Source organism: Petaurus breviceps, unplaced genomic scaffold (genome assembly GCF_028583685.1).
Source record: "Petaurus breviceps papuanus isolate PSGF00001 unplaced genomic scaffold, PetGlider_PUasm1.0 90919, whole genome shotgun sequence".
Classification (NCBI taxonomy): domain Eukaryota; kingdom Metazoa; phylum Chordata; class Mammalia; order Diprotodontia; family Petauridae; genus Petaurus; species Petaurus breviceps.
The window spans coordinates 21,001,305-21,028,153 of record NW_027187378.1 but is presented as its reverse complement, the minus strand read 5'-3'; the positions used below and the strand labels follow the sequence as shown (position 1 = coordinate 21,028,153).

General features: G+C 38.7%; 1 protein-coding gene across 1 annotated transcript in view; it reads right to left on the bottom strand.

Moving 5' to 3' along the window:
• The window catches only part of LOC138152179 (uncharacterized), a 77,298-nt gene that overhangs the window by 3,663 nt on the left and 46,786 nt on the right, over positions 1-26,849 (bottom strand). Inside the window, exons 4-6 of the mRNA XM_069075961.1 lie at positions 22,689-26,045; positions 18,003-18,194; positions 6,300-6,472 (exon numbers count right to left, since the gene is read on the bottom strand). Of these exons, the coding sequence (XP_068932062.1) occupies positions 6,300-6,472; positions 18,003-18,194; positions 22,689-26,045 (3,722 nt within the window). The remainder of the gene's footprint in view (positions 1-6,299; positions 6,473-18,002; positions 18,195-22,688; positions 26,046-26,849) is intronic.

The following is a 26,849-nucleotide window of genomic DNA, read 5'->3' as shown; positions in this document are numbered from 1 at the left end:
GTGTGGACTTTGGGATCCAGTACTTGGGAATGCAGTTGGCCTCTTCCCCCCAGGGGCGAGAAGCCACTGGTCTGCAGATTGGAGGGGGACCAAGCGACCAGTCTGAGGGGTAATCACTCTTGCTTTAACCTGCTTGGATATGGATTGCAGTCTAGGGTGGAGGTCCTGGGGTGTGTGACCAGCTTGCCAGAGTGGGTGGAGGCTTCAGAGAGGGCATCCAACTAATACCTTTGGCAGCTGAGAAAACCCCAGCATTTGGGATGAAGCTCCCCTGTCTGGTAGCAGAGTCCTACTGTGGCAAAAAGCCCAAAAGTCAAGTAATTGAGTTGCAATATGAGCAACTGAGGGAAGCAAAGTAAACAGAGCAACCCAACTTTACACTCCTATTTTAGGGACAAAAACGATCAAAGCATGGAACAGGAAGAAGACAGTGAAGTCAGAACTTCTGCACCAAAAGCTTCCAAGAAAAATACGAGCTGGTTATAGGCCATAAAGGACCTTAAGAAGGATTTTGAAAATCAAATAAGTGGAGGAAAAATTGGGAAGAGAAATGAGGATGCAAGAAAATTATGAAATGAGAGTCAACAACCTGAATAACACCTTAAAAAATAGGCTAACTCAAATGGCAAAAGAGGCTCAAAAAGCCAATGAGGAGAAGAATGCCTTAAAAAGCCAAATTTGCCAGATGGAAAAAGAATCTCAAAAGCTCACTGAAGAGAATAATTCCTTCAGAATTAGACTGGAGCAAATGGAAGCTAGTGACTTTATGAGAAATCAAGATACTATTAAACACATCCAAACAAATGAAAAAGTAGAAGGCAGTGTGAAAATATCTCATTGGGAAAACCACTGACCTGGAAAATAGATACAAGAGAGATAATTTTTAAATTATTGGATTACCTGAAAGCCATGATCAAAAAAAGAACCTAGAAATCATCCCTCAAGAAATTCTCAAGGAAAATTTCCCTGATGTTTTAGTACCAGAGGGCAAAAAAGAGGTTGAAAGAATCCACCGATCACCTCCTGAAAAAGATCCCAAAAAGAAAACTCCTAGGAATATTATAGCCAGGTTCCAGAATTCCCAGATCAAGGAGAAAATATTACAAGCAGCCAGGAAGAAACAATTTGAATATTGTGGAAACACAATCAGGAAAACACAGAATCTGGTATCTTCTACACTGAGGGATCAAAGGACTTGGAATATAATATTCCAGAGGTCAAAGGAGCTGGAATTACAACCAAGAATCATCTACCCAGCAAAACTGAGTATCATGTTTCAGGGGAAAATATGGTCATTCAGTGGAATAGAGGACTTTCAAGCATTCTTGATGTAAAAACCAGAGTTGAATAGAAAATTTGACATTCAGATACAAGAAGCAAGAGAAGCATGAGAAGGTAAACAGGGAAAAGAAATCACAAGGAACTTATCAAAGTCGAACTATTTGCATCCCTACATGGAAAAATGATAATTGTAACTTATAAAACTTTTCTCAGTATGAGAATCGTTGAAGGGAATAGAAATGTATATATGTGTGTGTGTGCATACATACATATATATGTCTATATAGGAGGGTATATGAGCATATGAATACATATGTGAATGTGTGTATATATGTTTACAGGTATACATAGATAGAGGGCACAGGACCAATTTAATAGGAAGGGATGATACTTAAAAGGTGACAAATGATAAATTAGTTTCAAAAGAAGAAATGTAATCCTAAAGTAACCAATGATAAAATGTTCCAAATTACTCATAAAAGAGAAATATATATTAAAATAACACTGAGGTTTTACCTTATAACCATCAAAATGAAAAAGATGATAATACAAAAATTTAGTCAATGATGAAAAGGGACAGGATCAAAGTAGAGAATAGAACAAGTGGGAGATGAAATCAGCATAATTGGCTACAATGAAGTCTGGGATTTTTTGTAGGTTTTAGTGATCCATGCCACCCATGATCCATCCTCCCATGACCTCGGGTTGTCCAAAGAGCTGGCTGGATTTCACTAGCTGGAGCCAGTGATGTGGTTACTGTCAAATAAAGCTTTTCATACTTACACGAAGACATGCTGCTTCTGCTGCCTTTAAAGTCTGTAAAACACCCTGGAGGAGGTTCTTTGAAAAGGGACAGGATCAAATTAGAGAATAGAACAAGTGGGAGATGGGATAGGAGGGAGGCAAATATAGTCAGTCTTTTGCAATATACCCACTACGGAAATGTTTTGCATAGCTACACATGTACAACCTATATTGAATTGCTTATCTTCCCAGTAAGGGTGGGTGACAAGGGAGGAAGGGAATGAATCTGGAATTCAAAGTTTTAAAATCAAATGTTTAATATATATGTATATATTATTAATATTATTTTACATGTAACTGGGAAATAAGACCTACAGACACTGGGGCATAGAGATCCACTGTGCCCTACTAGAAAGCTGGAGGTCATATGGGAGAAGATATGGGAGAGAGCAGATTGGTGAAGGGGATATTTTAGGGTGGTGGGTATGGGAAAAAAAGGGAGAAAATTTGTAACTCAAAATCTTGTGGAAATGAATGATGTAAACTACAAGTTAATAAAGCATTTTATTTAAAAAAAAAAAAACACCTCCAGGATGCTGGTAGTGTCATTCAATCAATTATATTAATCACCTACTATGTGCCAGATATTGATGTCAAATTTGCTGACCTGTTTTTCTTCAGTACAAGGGAGGAATTTATGGAGGATCATTAATGTATGTGAAAATAACCATAATGCAGGGGCGGCCAGGTAGCACAGCGAGTAAGAGCACTGGCTCCAGGGTTGAGAAGACCTGGAGATCGAATCCCAGGCTCAGACACTTAGCACCCACCCAGAAACACCTGGCCGTGTAACCTTGAGCAAGTTACTTAACCCCAATTGCTTTAAAAAAAAAAATAACCATAGTGTAAAAAGATAGGAATGACCAATAGTATAAAAAGACAAAAAGCACTAATAAAATGTTTTTCAAAAGAATGGGATTATAATCCCTCAGTAGTTAGCTGATGGTTAAAGGAGATTTTCTTAACTCTCCAAAGAGGGTTGGGTTTCATTTTGGGGGTGGGGGGAGTGGTTAAGCTATATTAGCAACCGGATGAAAGTTATGTATTCACTAAGTCCTCTTCATTATAAATCTTATAATGCAATAATTCTAAAGCAGGAATAAAAACACTGCTTAGGACAGAGACTTATGATAATGAACAATGGAAAGAAGGCAGAACTACTTGATTACAATTTTGCTGCTGCTTTCTCTATCAAGAAGAATGATCTTCTCTAGCAAGAAGAATAATCTATCAAGAAGGCTGAACCTAAGTAGACAAAATAGAATTAAAATTTTTAAGTATGGAGATGGTATTTAAAATGGTTCGTGTTCTCGGGGGTTCTTACTCTCTGGCCCAGACAAATTATATCATAGAGTACTGTAAGAAATTGTGAATGTGATGGGTGAACCATGTCAGTGATCTTTACAGAATCCTGGAAAACAGGAGTAGTTCCTTGAAACTGACACCTGGCAAACATTTTGTCTTGATTGGACTTGTCTAATTATATGTCTCTCAGTTTGTTATCAAGTCCTGGAAAAATTCTACAATTGCTTATTAAAGGTAAGGTAGGTGAATACATAGAAAGGAAAGTGATAATCACTACAAACCAGCATGAATTCATTGAGAACAATCCATGGAAGACTTACATCGCTTCCTTTTTTTGACAATATGGTAGGATGATAAGAGTATTGGACTAAGATTCTGAAGGTGTAAATTAAGCACTCACCAGGGGTATAAATTTGGGCAAAGCATTTTATCTCTCTAGGTCTTGATTTCCTCATCTGTAAAAATGAGGACTTTAATACGGATAATGCCTATGTCTCACAAGGTGACAACTTAAAACACTAAATACATGTGAATGAGTGAGTCAGCTAAAACACTGGTAAGACCAAGGGTATTCAATACAATAATGAACATTTATTAAGTGCCTACTATGAGTTGGGCACTGTTGCTAGGTGCCAGGTATACAAAGACAAAAACAGTAACAGCCTCTGTCTCAAGAAGCTTGCATTTTATTTAGGAGAAACAATATGAGCACAGAAAAGTCAGTACCAAATATGCACAAATTAGAAGAGTGGAATGTTGACAAATTGGGGCGTGGGGAGGATAGAGTGGGGGAGGGACTAGGGAAGAGTTCATGTAGGAAATAATACTTGAATTGGGCCTTAATATGAATCCAAGATGCTGAACTGAGAACAGAAAGTGTTCCAGTATGGTAGTAGAAGATGGAATGTCGTATGGGGAACAGCACATTGGATAGTTCTCTTTCTACTCTGCCATATTATGTCTCCATGGGGAAATTTAAAGAAGATATGACTGATCAGCTGTGATATGTGTATGTCATAATATAACTGAAAGACTACTGCAGTTGGAGTCAGGGATTCTTACCCTAATACCTCACTTGACTAAGACCACTCAACCTCTCTAGGTATTAGTTTCCTCATGTGTTAAAAGGAGGCAGTTGGGCTAGGGATTCCAAAGGTCCTGTTCAGTTTTTGATCCTATGATTCCATGAACTAGAGGATCTCAAGCTCCATATGTCAGCCCCCACCCCCCAAAAATCTATGTGATTTATATTTTAATTCTCTAATACCAACATGATCTAAGGGTATACTAAGAGAAGCCCAGGATCCAGAATGAGGGAGATCATAAGACCATAGGCTTCTGCCTTTGTTAGACTACATCTGGACTTTTGTGTCCAGTTTTGCAGTGCTCTACTATAGAAAGGACATTGACAAACTGAAGTATGTTTAGAAGAGTAAAGGTAGGATGATGTAGGAACAAGGAACCGTGTCACAGATGAAAGGAGAGAAGATTTTTCAAGTGGGGAGAGAGGGTGGTGGAAATCATGACTTTCAAATATTCAAAGGATTGTTTTCTTATTTAAAGATGAGACACATTCTGCTGTGGCCTCAGAAGGAAAAGCATGTGTAGAAGAGGTCTAATTTTGACTCAGCATCAGGAAGGACTTCCTAAAAATTAGAGCAATCCAAAAACAGAATGAGCTGCCTTGGGAGACGGTGAGCTCCTCAAAATTTATTGTTGTTCAGTCCTTTTCAGTTTGTGTTCAACTCTTTGTGACCCTATTTGGGGGCTGGAATGCACCAGAGTACATTTTCATGTATGCAATGTAAATGTTTAGTACTACAATTCTCCCCTTATCACCCGACAGGGCTAATTTATTACCTATGAAAAGCGTAAGAAAAATAATTGTCCAAAAAAAAAAAAAAAACCTGAGTTAATCAAAAGCTTTTCAAATAGTCTGCTGCTCTCTGCTACCATCTGCTGGCCAGTAACTGCTAAGCATCCTTTCCTCCGCAGGGGGAAAATAAAACTCTTTTAGTAATAAATGTATACTATGGCCTAGGGCTATGACAGCTTGCCTGACCAGGCAGCCAACAACAGCCAGCAGAAACCCTCAGGCTTAGATTGCCTGTCTTTTCAATACTTTTTTCTCCTGCTGGTTCTTGGAGTCCATTTCAACTGTAAATAATACAAAAATAACATTAACTTCTATCATATCCCTTGGTCTCCTTTCTGGGTCCCCTTCAAATTCTCAGGGAAATCCAGTTAGTAAAATCAAAGGATCTAGTTGGAGCTGGGGCAAAGAGAATCTTTTCAGCTTCCCCTTTCAGAATGCTGTTTGTTAACATGAAATCAACCTAAAAGCAAGACTGAAAAAACCCAAGAGGATCAGACAAGCTCTGTCCTACTTTCCACCAGCAACCAAAATCACTGTGCTCCATACTAACATATTGTTGAGCAATTTACTGACACATTACTAGCCTGTTGAATGAATGAATAAATGAATGTGTAAGGGTAGGGTACACCCCACTTAAATAAAGTAAGTTACTAACTCCTCAATCAGCCTCACCCTTCCATGTTATAAATGAAAGCCCTGGTTTGCCAAATCCTGAGAAAGGACAAGGGTTTGATATATTTACAATTCTAGTGAAAGCTTTAGGTGGTGAGGTTGGGTTTTTGTGGTGGGTGCTTTTAATCCTGCGTTACACTGATACCAGGGTACCCTTAGTAAAACAAAATATGGTGGTAAACAAGGACGAGATAATTTATGGTTGTCAAGTGAAATGAAATAATACATTAAAACAACTCAAGGAGGAAAAGAACAAGGAGTCAGGCGTCTTTTGAAAAGCACTTTTTTCCAGTCCCTCCGGTGGAAAGCAGCTTATGAAAATAACAGTGCACTTAAGTTTGTCAGAACTACTCTTTTTTACCTGGAAATGATGTTAAGCTGGTTACTCATCGTCTGAATTTGCTCCAATACACACAAGAGATCATCTGCACACCTCTGGTCCAGGCAGTTCTTAGCAATGAGTCGGATGAATTTAACAAACATGTGTCCACAAGTGGCTGTTTTCTTTGCAGAGGCAATTAACTGGTCTTTGGTCTACATCAAAGAAAGTAAAGCTATTAGAAAGAGCAGACCCAGGTAAAATGGATATCTATCACAGGTATTTTCTACAAGCCAGGCTGGACAATCTTGAATCCTTTCAAAAACTGCTTTTGCTAGACTTTCCTCAACTGCAGAATTAAAAGGGAAATTCTGCTTTGTCTTTCCCGAGCTTTCCTGAGGATAGTCTCCCTTAAAGCAGTAGCCTCCGAAGGCCCAAGGATCAACCTTCTGGCTGACATTCAAGACCTATGGTTAATAAGAAAGCCAGACTTTCAAAAATCAACTGGGATAGGGACACAGGGCTGCCATTTTCCCTTAAGGAACTGTACTGAGACATGCTAAGATTTTTTTTTTAATGATCTTGAATTTATTTTTTTTTCTTGAAATTTGAAGCCAATTCTAAATAAAGTTTGAGGCCTTGTAGAAACTTAAACCCTTTCAAAAGCAATAGTCTTATTTGTTGCTCACCCATTTCAGCTTTGAGTGTATGTGGTGGAAGGAGACAGAGAAAAGAAGAGAATGTTTAAGGAAGTTGAATTTTACAGCATGGGCATTAATAGGAAAACAGATATTATACCAAAACTCACAGGCACACAACTGAAGATTGTAGACACACTCCTTGTTATGGCCTGGCTTTTCTGAACCAATCATCCTTACTACCTGGCCTAGTGAAATGGCTGAAGGCACAGCATTATCCTTATAAAGAGAGTCTGAAATTAATTACTTCATCTAGAGTTTGGGGGTGGTCAAACTGCCCAAGGACACAGACTAGATTTTCACCCTCTATCACCCACCTATCTGATGGTTATGCCTCCTTTATTCCTCTGTGAGATCATTACTGATGGTCAGGTAATCATCCTTAAAAATGTGTCCCAGTTTGAAGCTCTCAAAGCGTCCAGCTACAATGAGAATTTTGGGACATCCTACATTACCAATTCTGTTTCATTGGCATTAATAGCAGACAAGGCTAAGAAGACCAATTGAAATGCACAGAAGATCTGAACGTTTAACCTGAAAAATTACTATCAGTTCAGTAATAAGGATTATAGAGAAGGACAGTTCCTCAAAGGGATTCAAATTAACTTATCTGAAATTCATTTCCTTGGATGTGCTAACCAGGCCAAAATCAAGCAAAAAGAGAAGTTGTCCTGAGGAGGAAACAGTGGCGGTAGAGTGGGGAAAGCCCTGAATTTGGAGTCACAGGATCTGAATTGAAATTCCAGCTCTTGCTCTTACTTCCTGTTACCTTGGACAAGTGACTTAACCTCTGTTTTCAGTTTCCTCATCTATAAAGTGAGAATGTTGGATGAAGTGACCTCTGAGGTCCTTCTAGCTCTAAATCTATGAGGCCATGTTTCTAAGTCTATAGAAGAAGTCCCATTTCTCAATCTTCCAGTGGGTTTTTTGTGCTTAAGACAAAACAAAGTAAGTACTCCTTCCAATAAGGCTTACTTGACCTATCCTCCTCTAGGAGAAAATTATAGAAAGATCTCAAGAACCAGCTTCCTCCTGCTTTAATATATGGGAAAATTAATCTTCTTAATTAAAGAAGACAAAGATTATCTGTTAGGACAGGTTAAAACTGTCTTACTTTTAGAAAAATTGACCTCATATTTTTCAGTAGTTCAAACAGAAAGTTCCCTAGACCAAGTTATTATCATATTATTATTCTTTTATATTTGATGTTCTATAGGCTATTGCACAGGTAGATAAAATGACTATTTTTAATTGCTGAGTGAAATGAAATCATGAGGACATAAAGTCATCTTCTGTAGGTTCACTGAAAGCATCTTTGGTACAATTCTAGTAGTAGAAAGGATAACAGCTACTTCACTGTTCATTCCAGTGTAATTTTTATTTCTGCTGTAATAGGTCCCTATATTTTGCTTTTTTTTTTTTTGGTATACAGTCTGAGATATTGGTCTATACCTAGTTTCTGCTATAGTGTTTTCTAGTTTTCCCAGCAGTTTTTGTCAAATAACAAGTTTTTGTTCCAAAAGCTTGGATCTTTGGGTTTATCATATACTAGATTACTAAGGTCATTTACTATAATGTAATTTGTACCTAATCTATTTCACTGACACACTGCTGTATTTATTAACTGGGTACCAGATTGTTTTGATAATTATCACTTTATAATTCAGTTTGAGATCTGGTACAACTAAAACACCTTCCTTCCCTTTTTTTTTTTTTGTTACAAATTAATTCCCTTAATATCCCTGACTGTTTGTTCTTCCAGATAAATTTTGTTGTTTTTCTTTCTAGCTCTATGAAATAGTTTTTAGATAGTTTGATTGGTATGGCATTGGATAAAGAGATTTTGTAGATGTGTTCGCATAGTTCCTGGGTTTGTCTTGGCAGGTAGATTCCCAAGTATTTTATATTGTCTACAGTTATTAAAAATGGAATTTCTCTATCTCTTGCTGCGGGACTTTGTTGGTAATATATAGGAATGCTAATGATTTATGTAGGTTTATTTTGTATCCTGCAACTTTGCTAACATTGTTAATAATTTCAAGTAGTTTTTTAGTTGATTCTCTAGGATTCTCTAACTATAACATCATATCCTCTGCAAAAAATGATAGTTTTGTTTCCTTATTGCCTATTTTAATTCCTTTAATTTCTTTTTCTTCTCTCATTGTTATAGCTAACATTTCTAGTGCAATATTGAATAATGGAAGTGATAATGGGCATCCTTGCTTCATCCCTAATTGTACTGGGCAGGCTTCTAGTTTATTCTCATTACAGGTGATTGCTTGATGATGGTTAATATAGATTCATATTACTTAGATATATTATATTATATATATATTATACATTAGATAGATATATTAGATTTATTAGATATAGATATAATTAGATTGGAATAGATAGCTATATAGAGAGATTAGATATGCTTAGATGATGTAGATAAATATTACTTAGCATTTCAAGGTAAGCTCCATTTATTCCTATGCTCTCTAGTGTTTTAAAAACTCCATTTATTCCTATGCTCTCTACTGTTTTTAATAGGAATGTGTGTTGTATTTTGTCAAAGGCTTTTTCTGCATATATTGAGATAATCATATGATTTCTGTTGGTTTTATTATTGATATGGTTAATAATGCTGATGACTAAACCAGTCCTGCCTTCCTGGTATAATTCCCACCTTGTCATAGTGGACATATATCTTTCAGATATATTGCTGTAATCTCTTTGCTAGTATTTTATTTAAGTTTTTTTTGCATCAATATTAAGTCTATATTTTGAAAGCTTTTTTTTGTCTTACAAATCTTAGAGATTATGAGCATTTAGTATGGTAACTTCTTTTTAAAAGATTCTTGAGTTTTTTGTGGATCAAGATTACAGTTCAGTGATTGTGAGCAACAGTTTGATAATAGTTTGGTCCTGGTACAGTTTATTGGTGGAATTCTCAAGGACATTTTCCGGTCTGTATTTGTAGGATGGGGGATTTTAGTCCAAGAAAGATAGGAGGTATCTTATTTATAATTCTAGTCACCAGTTTATGTCTTATTAAGTATTCAGTAAGTGATAAATTTTTGCAGGGATGTGTTATTCAGTTTCTACTGTTTCCTTGCACAATGTGCATTGATCATTACAGTTGTGTGCCTTAAAGATACCCCTTCTGTAATTCCTGGTGGCAATGATCTGGTTCTGAATTGCTGTCATAAACCCCTCCATTTCTATAAATACATCTATATAACTCAGCCATTTGTTCAATACTACTTTGACAATATATTGATGAATTCATTCAGATGTCATCTATTGAGGGCCTTTTGATTCTACTCTTGAATCTTAGCCATTCCATAATCTTCATTCCGATGTAAATCACTTTTGGTTATAATTAACAAACTTTAATTCTATATACCTGTTAAGTATCCCTTTCTATTGCATAGAAAAGTGATGTCTTATCCCTAAAGTATTTGTTTGTTTTTTACCTGTTTAACTTAAGCTTTAAGAATATCTATTAATTAGGGGCGGCCAGGTAGCACAGCGAGTCAGAGCACCAGCTCCAGTGTCAGGATGACCTGGAGATGGAATCCCAGGCTCAGATACTCAGCACCACACCCAGAAATAACTGGCCATGTAACCTTGAGCAAGTTACTTAACCCCGATTGCTTTAAAAAAAAAAAGAATATCTATTAATACTCTTCCTCCTTTTTGATAAGGAAGTGTTCATTTTTCTATAGCTGCTTTAGGGTGTATTTCATTAATATCATGTAAGTTTTTATTAGGATCTTTTCCAAATCTCTTATGGTCCATTCTTGTGGTGCCAAACATGTACATCAAGAATTGTATTGTATGTACATTCAGAATGGTATTGTGTAGCTCTTAATTGCTTTAAATGTGTTCTTCCCATTAAGTTTTAATTTCAGAATGCCAGTAAGTCTCTTAAAATATTTAGCCACAGCTTTTCCTTTGATAGCTTTCTACTTGAGTTGCCAGGAGAAAACTGAGTTGCCAGGAGAAAACCAAGATATTTGTAAGTATCACCTGTATGTATTGCTTCAAGTTGACCTCTAGATTCTAACTGAAAACCTTCACTCTCAATTTTTCCTTGGTGTGTGTTAAGTTTTATACTTCTTAGGTCCAAATTACATTTTGATTTTATTGAAGAAAGATTCCACATGATAAAAAAGCCATTAATGAATTTTTCTGTGGAGCCATATAGCTTGATATCATCTGTATTTTAAGTAACTAATAACTAATTAAGTAATTAATAACTAATCAAGTAATTACTTAAATAGTTAATAAGAGGCTTTGGTTCAAATCTCTTTTTAATTTGGAAGTCATATTTGGTTTTATTTAGGAGAGATGATAATGGATTTAAGGTTAACCAGAATCATGATGGGCTTTAACTATCTCCCTGAAAAATGCCATGTTTTAAATCAGTTGTATTATTATATTTATCATATACTATATATATATATATATAATGTATATCATATATTACCATATTGATTTTATGTCTGAGAGAATAGTTTTTCATGTGGCCATTGAATACCTCAGTGTTCTCACTTTACTTGTGTTTTTATGTCTTTGCAGACTAAGCCATGATTGTTAAAGTAAGTCAAAGTATTTGTGATAATAAAGGCAGTACAAACATTATTGTACTTTTAATAAAAGCAGATTGTTCAATAATTACTGATTGGATAAGTTGCTTTTGACACCCCAGGGACTCTTTGCCACACCCTTTTTTCTCATCAGTCAATATATTCCTTTCTTATAAATGTATAGATTTTTTTTAAAAGACATACAAACCACGAATGCTTTGTATTAGGTACACAAATACATGGCCCATATTTCATGGGGTCAGTGGTGTTCTCATCTCTTGGTATAGCTATATTACACCTTCTATTAAGAAAAGTATGATTGGGCTTATATCCAAGAGGAAGTTGAGAAAGCATTTTGCCAGTGATTTATTTGCCATTGTGAAGCAGTTGGGCCAATAATAACATATCTCTTCACTTTCTGATTTTATAATAAAAAAAAGAATGTTCAGGTCTTAATCATTTCCCTTGATGTAACTGTTCTGTCCTTAATTATATACACTATATGTATCCTTCTATTTCTCATTTGATATCACTTACATTTTACAACATAGATAGCCAGAAATTTTCCCCATCTTCTTTACTTCCTTTTTCTTCTTTCTCTCATCCAAGGCCTCTGTAGTAGAGCTTTTTTTTTGACATGGAATTGTTTATTTTATTCTTTGTGCTGCTTTGATTCCTTGTAACACCTTAACCTTTTTATTTTTGCTTTAAATTGCTCAATAAGGGAATCTAAAATTTCTGGTATATTTTTATTTTCCAGATGCCATTCTATGGGGTTTTTTTCATTGTCTTTAATTGGATGATCCAACATTCAAGTTTTCTGTTGCATAGGTATTGATTTAAATTCTAATGATTTACCATAGATTTTCTTTTCTTTTTTTTTTGAGGGGAGAAGGTAGGGAAATTGGGGTTAAGTGACTTGCCCAAGGTCATATAGCTAGTAAGTGATAAGTGTCTGAGGTTGAATTTGAACTCAGGTCCTCTTGACTCCACAGCTGGTGCTCTGTTCACTGTGCCACCTAGCTGCCCCCATAGATTTTCAATAGCTCTCTCAAACCACTTCTACCATGACAGTATTTGATGCCTTTCTTTAGGGGTTTTCTTTAATAACTCTACCTTTCCTCCTGTGGTTCTGATCATGGCAACAGCTACCACATAAACTGCTGTGTTCAAAAGTATTTTTATGCTTTCTGTCAAATACTATGAAAAATTATGTATGTTCATGATAGTTATAGCAAATATGAGCTTTTAAAAATTATGCTGCTTTGGAATAATTAGTAGTTTAGTTGGATTCATGCTGCCAAGCTAAATAAAGGGACTTAGAGGTTGAAATTCCAGTCTACATATACCTATCTCCTTTTCAAAATAATTTCAAACATTAGTACTTTTTTCTCATTCATTTTGTTAATAGGCACAATTTCTAGATTTTGTGTCAAGTGAAGACTTTCAATGACCTCAGGTTCTTCAACTTTTCTCTCTTCAGATATTAATTGATTACATTAAATCTAGGCTTAGGGATGAAGTTATTTCTTATTATTGTCCTCTTCTGATTAAAAATACATTGTTTTGTAATTTGGAGTCATTAATATAATAATGTCAGCATTTACATAACACTTTAAGATGTGAAAAGCATTTTACAGATATCTCATTTGATCTTCAAAACAACCCTGGGACATAATTGCTATTGTTATCTCCATTTTACAGATAAGGAAACTGAGGTTGCCAGAGGTTAAGTGATTTGCCCAGGGTCACACAGCTACTAAGTCTCTGAGATTAGATTTGAACTCTGACCCTTTCAACTCTAGGTTCAGGGCTCTATCTAATATACCATGTATGTCACCATTGACAAAAAACAGGACATAGTCCTTGCCTGTAAATGATAAGACTCTTCTAGTTTTGGTGTGATATACTACTGGCACATAATGAAAGTATATGAATATTTTATAATGCCTTCAATCCATTTGATGTGTGCTAATGATTTACCTACTTTAGTAGTCAGTGCATCTGAAATGACGCTTTTCCAGCAACAGCAATATTAGTATTTCTGACTAGTTCTGGCATGTCTTGCCTACCTGTGATATCAGAACTTGAAGGAGTCCCACTTATTCCACTACTGTGCATGTGTGTGTGTGTGTGTGTGTGTGTGTGTGTGTGTAAGCTGACCATCACAATGGTTTCAATTAAGACCAACCTGCAACACTAAGCCACTCCCTGTTCCTTTGATTCTTAGGAGTGGTTGTACCGTGTTTCCCTGATAATAAGACCTATCCCGAAAATAAGCCCCCCCTTACTGTGTAAGATTCCTCTAAAATAAGCCCTCCCCCAAAAATAAGCCCTATTGAGATTGCTACTGTAGTGAAGGTGATCCCCTGCGCTACACGCTACATTACGGTACCCTCTGTATGCACCATCCCCCCCATGAAACACATGCCGCGCTCCGAGCTGCATCCAATCAGAGCTGCAGCAGTGAGCGCGTCATCCTGTTCTTCCCCAGTGATTTGCTTACTGGCGCCATTGAGAGCAGTGCCGCGGAGGAGAGCTGAGGCAGGACAACATAAGCCCTCCCCTGAAAATAAGCCCTCTGGTTTTTTTCTTTCCAAAAAAAATAATAAGACAGTGTCTTATTATCGGGGAAACACGGTATCACACTGACTCAATGGTACTAAACTCAATGTTATTGTCAGAACCCAACTGCCCAGAGTGTTCCTAACCCCTCCATCCCCTCCCCCCATAGCTACTGTAATGTTTTCAGGATGCATGAAGCACTTGCTTTACATAATATTGTCTGGCATTCTTGTGTGCCTTTATTTCTTTTTTTTAAATTTTTTTTTAAGCAATTGGGGTTAAGTAACTTGCTCAGGGTTACATGACCAGTTATTTCTGGGTGTGGTGCTGAGTATCTGAGCCCGGATTTGATCCAGATCATCCCAACACTGGAGCCGGTGCTCTTACTCACTGAGCCACCTGGCCGCCCCTAAGCCATTGGGGTTAAGTAACTTGCTCAAGGTTACACGGCCAGGTGTTTCTGGGTGAGTGCTAAGTGTCTGAGCCCGGGATTCTATCTCCAGGTCTTCTCAACACTGGAGCCGGTGCTCTTACTCGCTGTGCTACCTGGCTGCCCCGTGTGCCTTTATTTCTACCACTATCATCCTCCCTCCAATAATAGATGATAAGCTGGATTAGGGACGGGGATATAATTATTATCATCTTCATCACTTCTCATATTTTTGATAAGATTTAGATAGAAATCTTCCAAGGACAAGTCACTACCCTGCTTCTTAAAAATATATTTAATGTTCAGTGAATTACTCAATTGTTATCCACCTATATGGATAAAATGACCACTTTTCATGATTGAATAAAATTTTAGGGGTGTACGTTCATCTTCCATAGATTTACTGGAGGCATCTCCAAGACAACTGCAGTAGCAGACAAAACGTCAAGATTGTTTTGCACTTTGTTCTTTTCCAACATGGTTTCAATTTCCAGGTCTGTGTATTTTGAATTTTTTTTATTCCACTTAGTTTGGATATTCAGCATGGTGACATCTATTGGAAGCATTGCTCTTAAATTTTTGCAGATGAGTATTATATTTGGGTGTTTGTATATAATAGCAGAATGCAGAATTCTCAAGGATATTTGAGGGTTTGTATTTGTGATACAGGGATTTAACATTGGTCATCTATAATCATGAGCTTCTAATGTATATTTCTGGTCATCTATTCATGTCTTTCTAAGTATCATAAAGTCATTAAATTTGATAACCTGTGATATTGTGTCTCTCCTTTTTGGTCAGGCAACATTAATCCTTCTATCAGCCTTGGGTGCTGAACACAGTACTTCATTCATTAATATTGTACCTTATGGATCCATAATCCATTTTAGCATGCCAAAAGTATGTGTTGAGTGATATTGTGTAGGTGTTAATTGCTCTAAATACGTTCTTCCTATTAAGCTTTAAACACAGGATGCCCATCAGTCTTATAAAACACACATCTTAAACTTTTCTCCTTTATAGCCTTATATTCAATGTGTCTTATTTGGAGAATACCAATGTATTTGTGGGTATCACCTTCACCTATTGGTTTAACTTGACCTTCATATTCTAATTCAAAGCCTTCAATCTTTCATACACATTAAGAATTTTATGCTTAGCAAGTCCAAATGACATTTTAATGTTGCTGGTGAATGTTTTCACAAGATAAAGAAGATACATAAAGCTTTTTAAAAAATTTTCAGTGAAATTATAAGATTTGGTAGCATCAAATCCAGCCTGTACCCCACTATTTGTCATATTATAACCCATGGAGAGAAAGCATGGCATCGTGGATAAAGAGTCATCCTCATGGTGGGGAATCCTTGGTTTCAAGTTGTGCCATTGACATGTAATGGCTATATGACCTTGGGCAAATTATTTAACTTCTCTGCCCTTCTAGCAACTCTCTGAGAAAATAAATTGCAGAGCAATGATTGATCTGCATTGGTAGAGAGAAGTCTCCCACTAAGTATTCCCTTGAATACAGAATTAGAACTCCAGAGAGGAACCCTCCCCTCGCACCATCAAAATTGCATTCCCCTTCTTCTTTGGTGTGAGAAAATAATCTCAAGCAGTAGCTAATGTCAAATATCCAAGGCAGCACCATCAGTGTATGTACTCACCAAGAAAGATGTTAACTTCCCCCTCATTTGAGCATCTGCTCCAAAGAATATCATCCTCATTTGGCTATTTGTTCCCAAACATTTGCTGCCTTCCCCTTTTTAACAATACTGCTTTCTAGGGAAGATTTAATTTTGCTTATTCTCGAGTAATAGATGTGAATTCAAAGCGACTTCTGAATCACTGATTTTCTGCTTAAAAAAGAAAAGGAAACTATGGAAAGCTAGAGGATGGAGAGTAAGTCAAACAAGACAATGCTGTCAGTGCATAGGGCTCTTGGAAAACCTAGAAGACAGAAAGTGGAGACTTGAGTCCTTCGATGTTCTGACAGTTATAGATCCTTGATTGAGTCCACCTCTTTCCCTCACTTTAAGTTGAGACAACTGAGACTTAAAGATGAAGGGAAATGCCTACCTCCTCCCCCCAGAGCCCTGTATGCAGCACCTTTTAGCAGGTCTTATGTAGCACCTATTTAGTAGGTCAGAGGTTGGCTCAGCTGGACAGTGAGGAGAGGCACCATGGGACTCACTAGTTAGCTTTCAAAATAATGAATGAAAGCATCCTAGAAATAGAAGTAGAAGGAAAGTCAGAAGTAGATCCTACGTTCAAGACATTCTATTCTCTATTGTCCACCAAAATTTACTTGTCCTGTGTCCTTAAGTACAATGGGGTCATAAATTTAGAGTCCAATCCCCTCATTTTACCCATGAGGAAACTGAATCACAGAGAATAAAGTGACTTACTTGTCCAGGATCACCCAACTAGTGTCTGAGGTAGGATTTGAACCCAGGTCTTTCTGACTCCTAGTCCAGCAATCCATTCACCATTTACTCACTACTTCCACCTTGCCTGGTGATGAATTAATATGACAAACTAATCTGAGCTGTTCTGACCTGGTAATGTTAACACATAACATTTGCATTTTCACATTAACTATACTGGTGGAGTACAAGCTTTGGAAGGTCCTGCCAAGCTATAATGTACTTAAAGTATTAGACTAGCCAAAGACTCAGTGTCTATCATTCAAGGGCCAGTCTAGCAAATTATGAAGAGACTCATTCATCACCAGAAGTTGAACCATCAAATGATGAATTCCTTTAATCCCAGCAACTCATTAAATCATCTGCTAAGGCATGAAGGAATTGCAATCTGTATCAGTAAAGGGCATGAATACCTACTTGAAAAAGTGAAAGCTCTTTTGAAATATTAAAACATTTCAGTGCTTTACACCAAAAGAAGAATTAAAGTTAAAGTTCAGGCATTATATGGAGCAAAATGGGAAAGTATTTGTTGCAGAGAGGGAAATTTAAAAAAAATTTCCTTTAATCATACTTCCCAGACAACTTTCTATTTCAATGAAGTTAGACCTGTTGTCAGCTATCAAAAGCACAGTAAAGTCTCTATTGTCATAAGCCTTGATTTTGGAAACCATCTAGAGAAACAATGCAGAAAGTTCATTGTCACTCCATCTTGATTTGAATAAGATGTTGCCTCTGAGGTGGGAAATCCCTCCAGTAGAAGAAGAAGAAAAGGTTGTAGGAGATGAGCCCAGAATGGGAAAAGGGAGACAGGGAAGTGAATTGTAGTTGAGTATAGAGTGGGAGCAGTTGATCTAGAGGTGGGGGAGAACTTTGTGTCTTTTGACAGAAGCTTCCTAGCATATCCACCCCAGTGCTGTCTCTAGAGTTGGGGAATGAACACATCAGGAAGGGAGATTTCCTGAATGTAAACCAATTTTTGCTTCTATGAATCAGTTTCTAGGAAGATTTAGGTGGTCTTTTGAACCAGAAGGCAGCTTTGTGCTAAGAGGTACCGTTATGGGCCCTTTCCTCTTCAGACTCCGGGCCATGTGAAACACTTCTGTGGCCATTTCTCTGGTGAGCTGTTCAATTCTGTTGCTGTTGTCCCTCCACTTATCCATGACATCATCCCTCAGGAATGAATGGTCTAGGTCAGGGGCTGATGAAGCTGAACAAGGAGGGACCCCATGGGACTTGCTAGCTACCTGTCAGAATAAGGAATGAAAGGATCAGAGGACCATACAGAACTAGAAGGAACCTCAAAAGTCATGTAATCCACCACCACCACCACCCCATACACAAACAAACATACTTTTCCACTAAGAAAATGAAGGCCTCAGGAGGTCATGACTTTGCCTGAGGACACAAAAGCTGTCAGTAGCAGATGAACACAGGTCCTTTAAATCCCATTCCAGCATGCTTTATACTGAATTTTGGAGGAATTAATAAAATACCAATATTTGGGGTGTCTTTCCCACCATCTAGGTTTTCTACCTCTGTAGAAAAGACAGTTTCCTTCTTTTGCATTTCCTTTCACCTCATTTGATTCTAACAAAAATGTTTTAAGGCAGATGCTATTATTACCCCCATTTTATAGCTAAAGAGACTGAGGCAATTAATGTAAGTTAAGTGACTTGCCCAGGGTCACACAGCTAGTAAGTGTCTAAAATTGGAATCAAACTTGTGTTCTTGATTCCAGACCCAGCATTCTATTCATTGAGCCGGCAGCTACCTAGGACAGATCACTCACTTCCTTAGAGTCTTAGTTTCCTCATCTGCAATGCCTATGCTTTCTCCTTTTCAGAGTTGTTGAAAGGATCAAATAAAAAAGTTTTGCAAATAAGAAAATTTGTAAAAAGTACTTGTAAAGCACCATATAAATGTAGGCTTATATTTAAAATGCTAATATTATTTTTTAAAGTATTTGATAACATTTATTGCATTTCAAGGTCAGACAATCAAAGTTAGTCTGGTTCTGTTTGGCTTTTAAATCCCTTCATAACCTAGGCCCTTCCTACTTATGTGGATACAAAGGTGCCATAAGGGTTAATATTAAGGGTCACTTTTTCTGTACCTTGTGAGGCCCTCCTGAGCCTGAGGGCATCCTAAAGTCTATTCCCTTATCTTGAAATATCATATAACTTTCTCCCTTGTCTTGGCCCATGGAATTCCCCCCTCCCCCCCGCCCCATCCTGGGTCATAAAATTTTCCATCTCCCTTATTTTGTGTCATCCACCTTCCTCATCCTGTCCCTAAATCTCCAAACCCCATTAGAAACCCTAAAAATGACATCATCGTCCTACAGGCTGTATAGCTTTCTGTCTCTATAGTGCCTTTGTTTAGCTCCTTGCTAAATCTCAGACCCTTATGTTTTTGTGTAAATAGAGCTCCCATTGGTTAAAGAGAAGGTCTAAGTAAATTCCTTTAAATCTGAACCAGCTCTCCCACTCTGACCTCAACACTACCTAGCCAGTCTTCTTATACTTTATTCCACTCTATGTACTCTAAGATTCAGGAACATTGGCTTCTTTGCTGTTCCTCCCACATAACCTTCCATTTCTCTACTCTAGACAGTTTTACTGGCTGTCCCAATGCCTGGAACTCTCCTTCTTCAGCTCCACCTGACAGCTGGCTTCATTCAGGTCCAGACTAAAACCCCACCTCCTCCCATAGTGTCTTCCCTGGGAAATTATCTCCACTCTATCTAGTATATATCTTGTTTGTACATAGTTGTTTGCATGCATCCCCAATCAGATCGTGAGCTCCTTAAAAGCAAGAACTGTTTCCATTGTTGATGATGATGGTATTTTGTTTTGTTCTGGCTTAGTTTTGCCTTTCTTTGTTAGCTTAATGCTTAGCACAATGCCTGCCATGGTAGACTCTTTATTAAATGCTTTTTTTCCCCAAGGACAACCCCCAACATAGATACATAAAAAAAACTCTCTCTGCCTCAGACTCTCTGACTGGCTGTCTCTCTGTCTTTTTCTGTCTCTGTCTCTCTGTCTCTGTCTCTCTCTGTCTCTCCCTCTTTCTCTCCTACCCCGCCCCGCCCTTTTCTCCTCTTCCACTTATGGCACAGATGTAACCCCAGAATCTAGAAAACTATTGTTCCTTATAAACCTAAACAATTTCTTAGTCTGTTTTCCGTTGTTGACATTGGTCAGATCCCTCAGACCTCATCTAAAAGTGGAGATAATATTACTTGCATTGCCTATGCCACAGGAATGGCCTATTAGTCTTATCTTTCATTTATTTATTTATTTGGAGGGGGTTTATTAGTCTTCAGGAAGCATAGAAATCTGAGCTATGTAGTGGGTGATCCAGATGGCTGCATTGATTACCAGCCTGAACAGTAGCTGGGACAAGATAAGACACTTCACAGTGAAGATGTAATTGTAGACTGTTTTCTTGGTTAATTGTAGAGTAATTATTCCTACATCAAGAGCAAAGTACCCAACGAAGAAATTTTACCCTGTGGTGCCAGTCACTTGGAACAGCACCCTGGAGAGTGGCTTCTACATTCTATTCCCATACCTGACTACCCTTCCCATTCCTCTCTTCCCATTTCTCATGCTTTCTTAGAGATTCTGTTTAAAGTCTTATCTCCCCTATGAAAACTTCTCTGACTACCCTGAATGCACTATGGTCTTTATCTTTCTCCAAATGCCATCAGTATTTACAAGGAAGTATATAGCCTGGTATCAAGTATTCAGAGCAATACTTAGCATGAAAATGCCTGATAGTATTATACAGAGAGAGTATTGAATAAGGTTGAATTCTGTAATTGTTCTACCTATATTTGTGTTGTCACCAAGGATTGGAACTTGATTTTCAATTTCTTTTACCTCTTTTCCCTCTCTCCCTCCATTAGCACTTAGCCATGTGCATTCAGTAAATGCTCAATAAGTGACTGAACTTGGACAATAAGTTAAAGGGAGGATTTTTCTGAATATTAATAGCTTTGCCTCTAGAAAAAACTGTCCAAAGCATCACAATATTCATTTTAAAAGGACTCAAAAGGCTCAAAGCCAGAATTTGTAAATAGCTCCTTACTGGTAAAAGAAGAAGGAGAAGGAAGAGCCTAGAAATGTACGCTTCAGAGATTTACTTAATTGTAAATAAGAAGAATTTGGGGCCTTGGAATGATAAAGGGAAGGAAGGCTATGTGCAAAGACATACCACCAAAAAGCTTGTTTTATTCTTTTTCCATTAATAATAGCAACTACCATTTATTGTGACCTAATGTATGTAGACCACTATACTTGAAACTGGGGAAGATACAAAGTTTAGAAAAAGCATAGACCCAGCCTTGAAAGAGCTGGGACTCGGTTTTTTGGGGTTTGGTTTTTTTGTTTGTTTGTTTTTTATTAAGCAATTGGGGTTAAGTAACTTGCTCAAGGTTACATGGCCAATTATTTCTGGGTGTGGTGCTAAGCATCTGAGCCCGGATTCTATTCCCCAGGTCATCCCGACACTGGGGCTGGTGCTCTTACTCGCTGTGCTACCTGGCAGCCCCTGGGACTCAGTTTTAGTGAAAGAAAAAGCAATAGGTAGAGATATTAATGATCAACATCGATTTATAAAAATCCTTCTTCTGGAGAATTCATAACAAGATCTCAGCACATTATTTCAAGTGCTAAAAATGTTATGAAATTTAAGGCAGATATATCATGGACCCCATCCAATGAGGGCTGTTCATGAAAAATGAACCTTGGTATAAGGCAATTTTACAGAATGACTCCCAATACTGAGATAGTATTACTCATAGTAACACTGTTTACCAAGAGCTAGTATATCATAATGACTATCATGACTAGATACTGGGAAAGATACAAAAATTTAGGTAAAGGGCCAGCCTCAGAGCCAAGGATGAATGAATGAATGAATGGAAAAAAAAAACTATTAAGCACCTACTAGGTGCCATTCACTATGCTAGAGAAGACCTGGATTCAAGTACCACCTCCAACACATACTGGCTGTGCCACCCTGGACAAGGCACTTAATTTCTCACTGTTCAAGGCAACTCCAACAATAAGTTGCAGAATTTCCCATCTGCATTGGTAGAGGGAGTTTCCTCATCCAGAAGTTTCCCTATTATCAATTAAAATCACAGCTCCAATCCCTTTTCCTAATACTAGTAATCACAGTAAGCAGCTTCTCATAAGGGCTCCAAAAAATTGTGTCACCCTCCTCCCCAACCTACCCAAGGTTCATAAGATGCTTCATTCATTTCTACTTCCTTCCCTGCCTTCTTTCTTTTCCTCCCCCTTTCTTTCCTTCCTTTCTTCATCCCATCTTCCTTTCTTCTTTTCTGCTCCCTTCCCTCCTTCCACTTAGCAACTGGAATCAAATATCTATGAAGACACCATTCTAGGTACTGCATGAGAAAGAAAGACATATCAGGAATGGTGTCTGTCTTGAGAAATGAACATTCTGTTATCATATCTATATCTATATCTGTATCTATATATATGTACACAAAGGCAGTATATGCTAAGTGCCAGAGATGAAGGACATGAATGACTTCTACAGGAGTTCAGGGGAGAGAGAACACTGTGGGCTGGAATAAGGGGAGCTTTCATTACACTAGGTAGGATTTTCCTGGAACTCACCTATTAGCTTTAGTTGCTAAGCTGCTGCTAAAGGATGGGATTTAGGAAGTATGGAAATGGGACAGTCAAAGATTATAACTACCATACCTTGCCCAGGTTCTTCCTGGAAACTGCCGAAGCAGCAGCATCTTTTAGGCCAGGGCATGACTCCTCTGAATCAGCTGGATCTGAGATTCCTCTTGAAGATGTTACCTGACATGCTGTATTGTCCACTTCCGTTGCTGTGAGACTCTCTCCCTGACTGGGCAGGGGCAAGTCAGGATCCTCACTTGCAATCCCAACAGATTCACCACTGGTCTGCAAGTCCAGGGCCAGGAGCTGCAGGGCTGAAGCATGGCTGCCTCTCTGCATCTGGAACTGGGCTGCCACATAATGAGCCTCAGCTGCCCATGCCCACTGAAGACTTTCTAGCGTCCCAACTACCTTGTCTTGAGGGTGCTCCAGAAGCATGTGAGCTTTCTGTCCAACCTCAGCAGTAAGGAGGATGAGGTGCTCCATGATTCTGAGGAGGCTTTCCTGGCCAGGTCCAGACTCCAAGCCTTCCTCCACAGCTTTCTGAACTGTCTGGATGCTGGAGGTGATCTGGGTCACATTCTTTCCCAGAGCAACTTTGAACTTTGTCTTGTCATCTTTGGAAGCACTGGAAGCAGAAAGCGCTAGCTGAATGGTATCCTGTATGATCCTTTCGTAGTCTTTGTTGATGCTGCTGAGGTAGGCTGCCAGGATCTTGGCTTGAAGGGCAAGCTCCCGTTGGAGCAGTTCAAAACGAATGGATAAGTTGGGTACCAAAGGAGGAGAAAGGGCGAGGATCTGGGCCACCTCTAGCAGAGCTTCCGTCAGCACATGGACCTCCCCCTGCAGCAAGACCACCTCCTCCTTCACTCCCTCATCACCACACAACAAAGCAGACAGTTTTGCAGCTTCCTGTAACCTCAGAGAAGTGCTAGCCAGTGGGGCCAGCCCACCCTGCAAACCCAGATTGTCCTTCATCACCTGCCTCAGCTCGGTTAGGAACAGGATATCTCTCCCAATGAAGCCATCGATGCCCCTTAGCAAGGCTTGGACAGCCACAGACCACAGGAGGCAGCTTTCCTTGATGCTTGTGTCCCCGGTCTTAGGACACTGAAGACCATTTGAGTCTAACACCTTGTCCAGTAAGTACTGGGCATGAGTCTCTACTTTCTGGAGTTTAGCTTGAATCTGTAGCAATTGCTCTGGATCCTGGATTGACAGAGAGAGCTCTTTATTCAAATGCATCTGTCCAGTTTTGTCTGCTAGCTGAACCACATCCATTATGTTCTGCCTGACTTCACTGAAAATCTGCACATTCCTTGGAAGGTCAGCAATCTCAATGCCACAAAACAACTGCTGAGAGAGATGGTACCAGTCACCAGCTATAGCTGCCAAATTTTGGTGGGTTTCAGCGATCTTTTCAGACAGCTGGAGAGCTGCTCCAAGCAGTCTTCCTGTACAAGAGGCTGACTTATTTGCAATTTCTTTAGCTAAGCCAACTGTATAAGGTGTTAAGGAGATGAAATCTTGTGTCTGTATTATCCCCTCTGACTCTGATGACTTTCCCCCAACCAAGGCCTCTTGAGCAGCTTCAGTACAATTGGCAAGATCCAGCAATTCTGTGCAAGCAGAACTGACTGCTACGGGGTCGTGGCTCTCTACAGCCAAGACAAGTTTGCTAATGACAGGTAGTGGTATCCCTTGTCGAATGATCTTAGGAACCATGAGACTGAGTGTAGGGATGTCCCTAGAATGATATTCCTCAGAATCATGTGAGGTGTTTGAGAATTCTTCTACTACACTCAACCCTCCAATGAGTTTGCCCAGGGGTTCTAGGCTGCTGAACTCTAGGAGGCTGTGAGGAGTAAGGCGTAGTTGTTCTTTAGGAGTGATGAATTTATGGATTTGGTCCCGGAGTGGGCTTAGGATATCTGGATGGTTGGTCCCATCCAGACCATCTTGGACACCATGAGTAAAGTCAATAAGAAGCTTGACCTTTTTGAGAAATACATCCTTGGTTTGAGTATCATGCCTGTTTTCTAAGCAGCGCTCAGCAGCTACTGTCACTGTTGGAATAGAGTTCTCTAATTGCTGAATTAAAACTCGCAAACCATTCCGAAAAATGGGATCTCGGTTTTGGTCCACATATCTGTTCATCACTTGTATGATGTGCTTAGCTCGACCCTGAAGATAAGCTACATGCCAGGAAAATTCCTTGGAATTTCCACTATTCAAAGACAATTCAGAGAAACCCATGTGTTCTGCCATTTCCTCAATGGACACAGTCAAGAATTCAGGGATATTGAAAACATTATCAAAACATGCCAGTAAGCCTTCTGCTGCCCAGACCCATGCCTGATACACATCCTGGAAGGCATCAGAAAGCCAGGCCAGATCCAGCCGTTCTTGACTTTTGGTGCAAAGAGGAAGCACTCTGACCATAAGTTTTCTCATGCTAGACATGGTTTCCCCTATTTCTTTACCAATATGATGCTGAGTACAACGGACCAAGACCAAATGAGCCACTTTGAACATCTTTTCAGAATGCATGCAGAAAGCATCAGTGAAAGGCTGGAGGCTTTTGGCAAACCTTTCACTGTCCCAGGAAGAGCCAAGCACTGTAATTCCCCAGGCAACTTGAATCAGTCTTTTCAGAGGTCCTTGAACATCTGTGAAAGTGTCCAGGATTTCGTAGAGGAGCCCAGTTTGCATGGTTTGGTCAAGAATCTGCACCTCACACCTCAGCATAGCCTGTTTTTCCCTGAGATCCTGATTTGAACAGTCCACTGAAGATAGGATCTCCATCCTGCTCAGGCACTGGACAACCATGCATCTAAGCTCCAACAGACAGTGGCAGCATTGGACTAGCTTCAGCTTCATGTGAGGTCTGGAAGATTCAGCTAGGAGCATGCTGTGAAATACCATTGCTCCTAAGAGGGAATCTAGGTCCCCCTGAAGGACACTTTCTAGTATTGGCTCAGCTAGCAGCATCAAGAGCTGCTCCAAGTGCTGAGATAACGCCCCACTTCTTTCCTGTGGGTCCTTCTGTGGCTCACGTTGTGCATTTAACAGGGCAATCAGTTCCTCAAGGGTTTTCTTGGTCAGATAAAAAATGTATCTCTTAGACTCTCTCACCTGCTGGTTCTGGGGATGACTGAGATTGCCACTTGTGGCTGTGTAGAGCAGAGGGATACATTTCTTCAAAAACTGCAAGCACTGGGCCAGACAATCACGATGAACTGACCACTTCAGTTCCAGCAAGCGGCGTTCAGTCAGGGTATTCAGAAAAAGCAGACCTTCAGAGAAATTCTGAAAGAAAGCTAGCACAGCAAAGACATCCCCTGCAACCTCTAGGGTGTCAAGGCAGTTCAGACACCAGCAAGCTGCTTGAATGATCTTCCTCATCATTGCATCGTCCTCAATAAGGAGAATCTGTTCAATAAATCACCAGATCAAAGAAAGGAAGGAGGGAGAGAAAGAGCTTTGAGATGTTTAATATTTTTAACAACAGAGATAGTGCTTTTATTAGTATTTAGGGAATTTCTGGACAAGGAAATTCTCTCTACCAATGCAAATCTTTACCTTCTCAGTATAATATTATAACACACTGTATTATAATATAATAAATAAATTATTATTTATTTAATAAATATTATTATTATTATATAAATAAAATACCTAAAGGTTTGCAAAGTGCTTTTAGGTTAATTCATCTGATCCTTCCAACAGCACTTTGATGTACATACTTATTTGGATGGATCTATAATCTCAGAGATGTGGGTACTCCGTTGCAGTGGAACAGATCACAATCCATCCATACCTTCTCAACTCTTGTCCATTTCTTCCAAGAAATCCTCTAAAGGGGATCCACCCAACTTGCTGGGGGACTTCTTCTAGATCTTTTAACATTTTGTGAATACCAGTAGGGCAAATACTATGTTTAGTTAACCCTCACTCTCAATACATGACTAGCCCAAATCCTTTTCCAGTCTCCCATCTCTGTAATCATCTAATAACAATATCTTTTATGCTGCTTCTACTATACAATTCTTCGTTCTTAATATGTGGCAGCATACTCACACCTCTCTATTGCCATCTGGGTGACCTATGATTTTAATTCTTCAAGAGACTGTTGTGGGCATTCTATAATGCACAGCCATATGACACCACTTTGAGAATATTAGGATTACAGGGTCACAGATTTAGAGCTAGGAAGGTTAACATTCTGTAATCCAA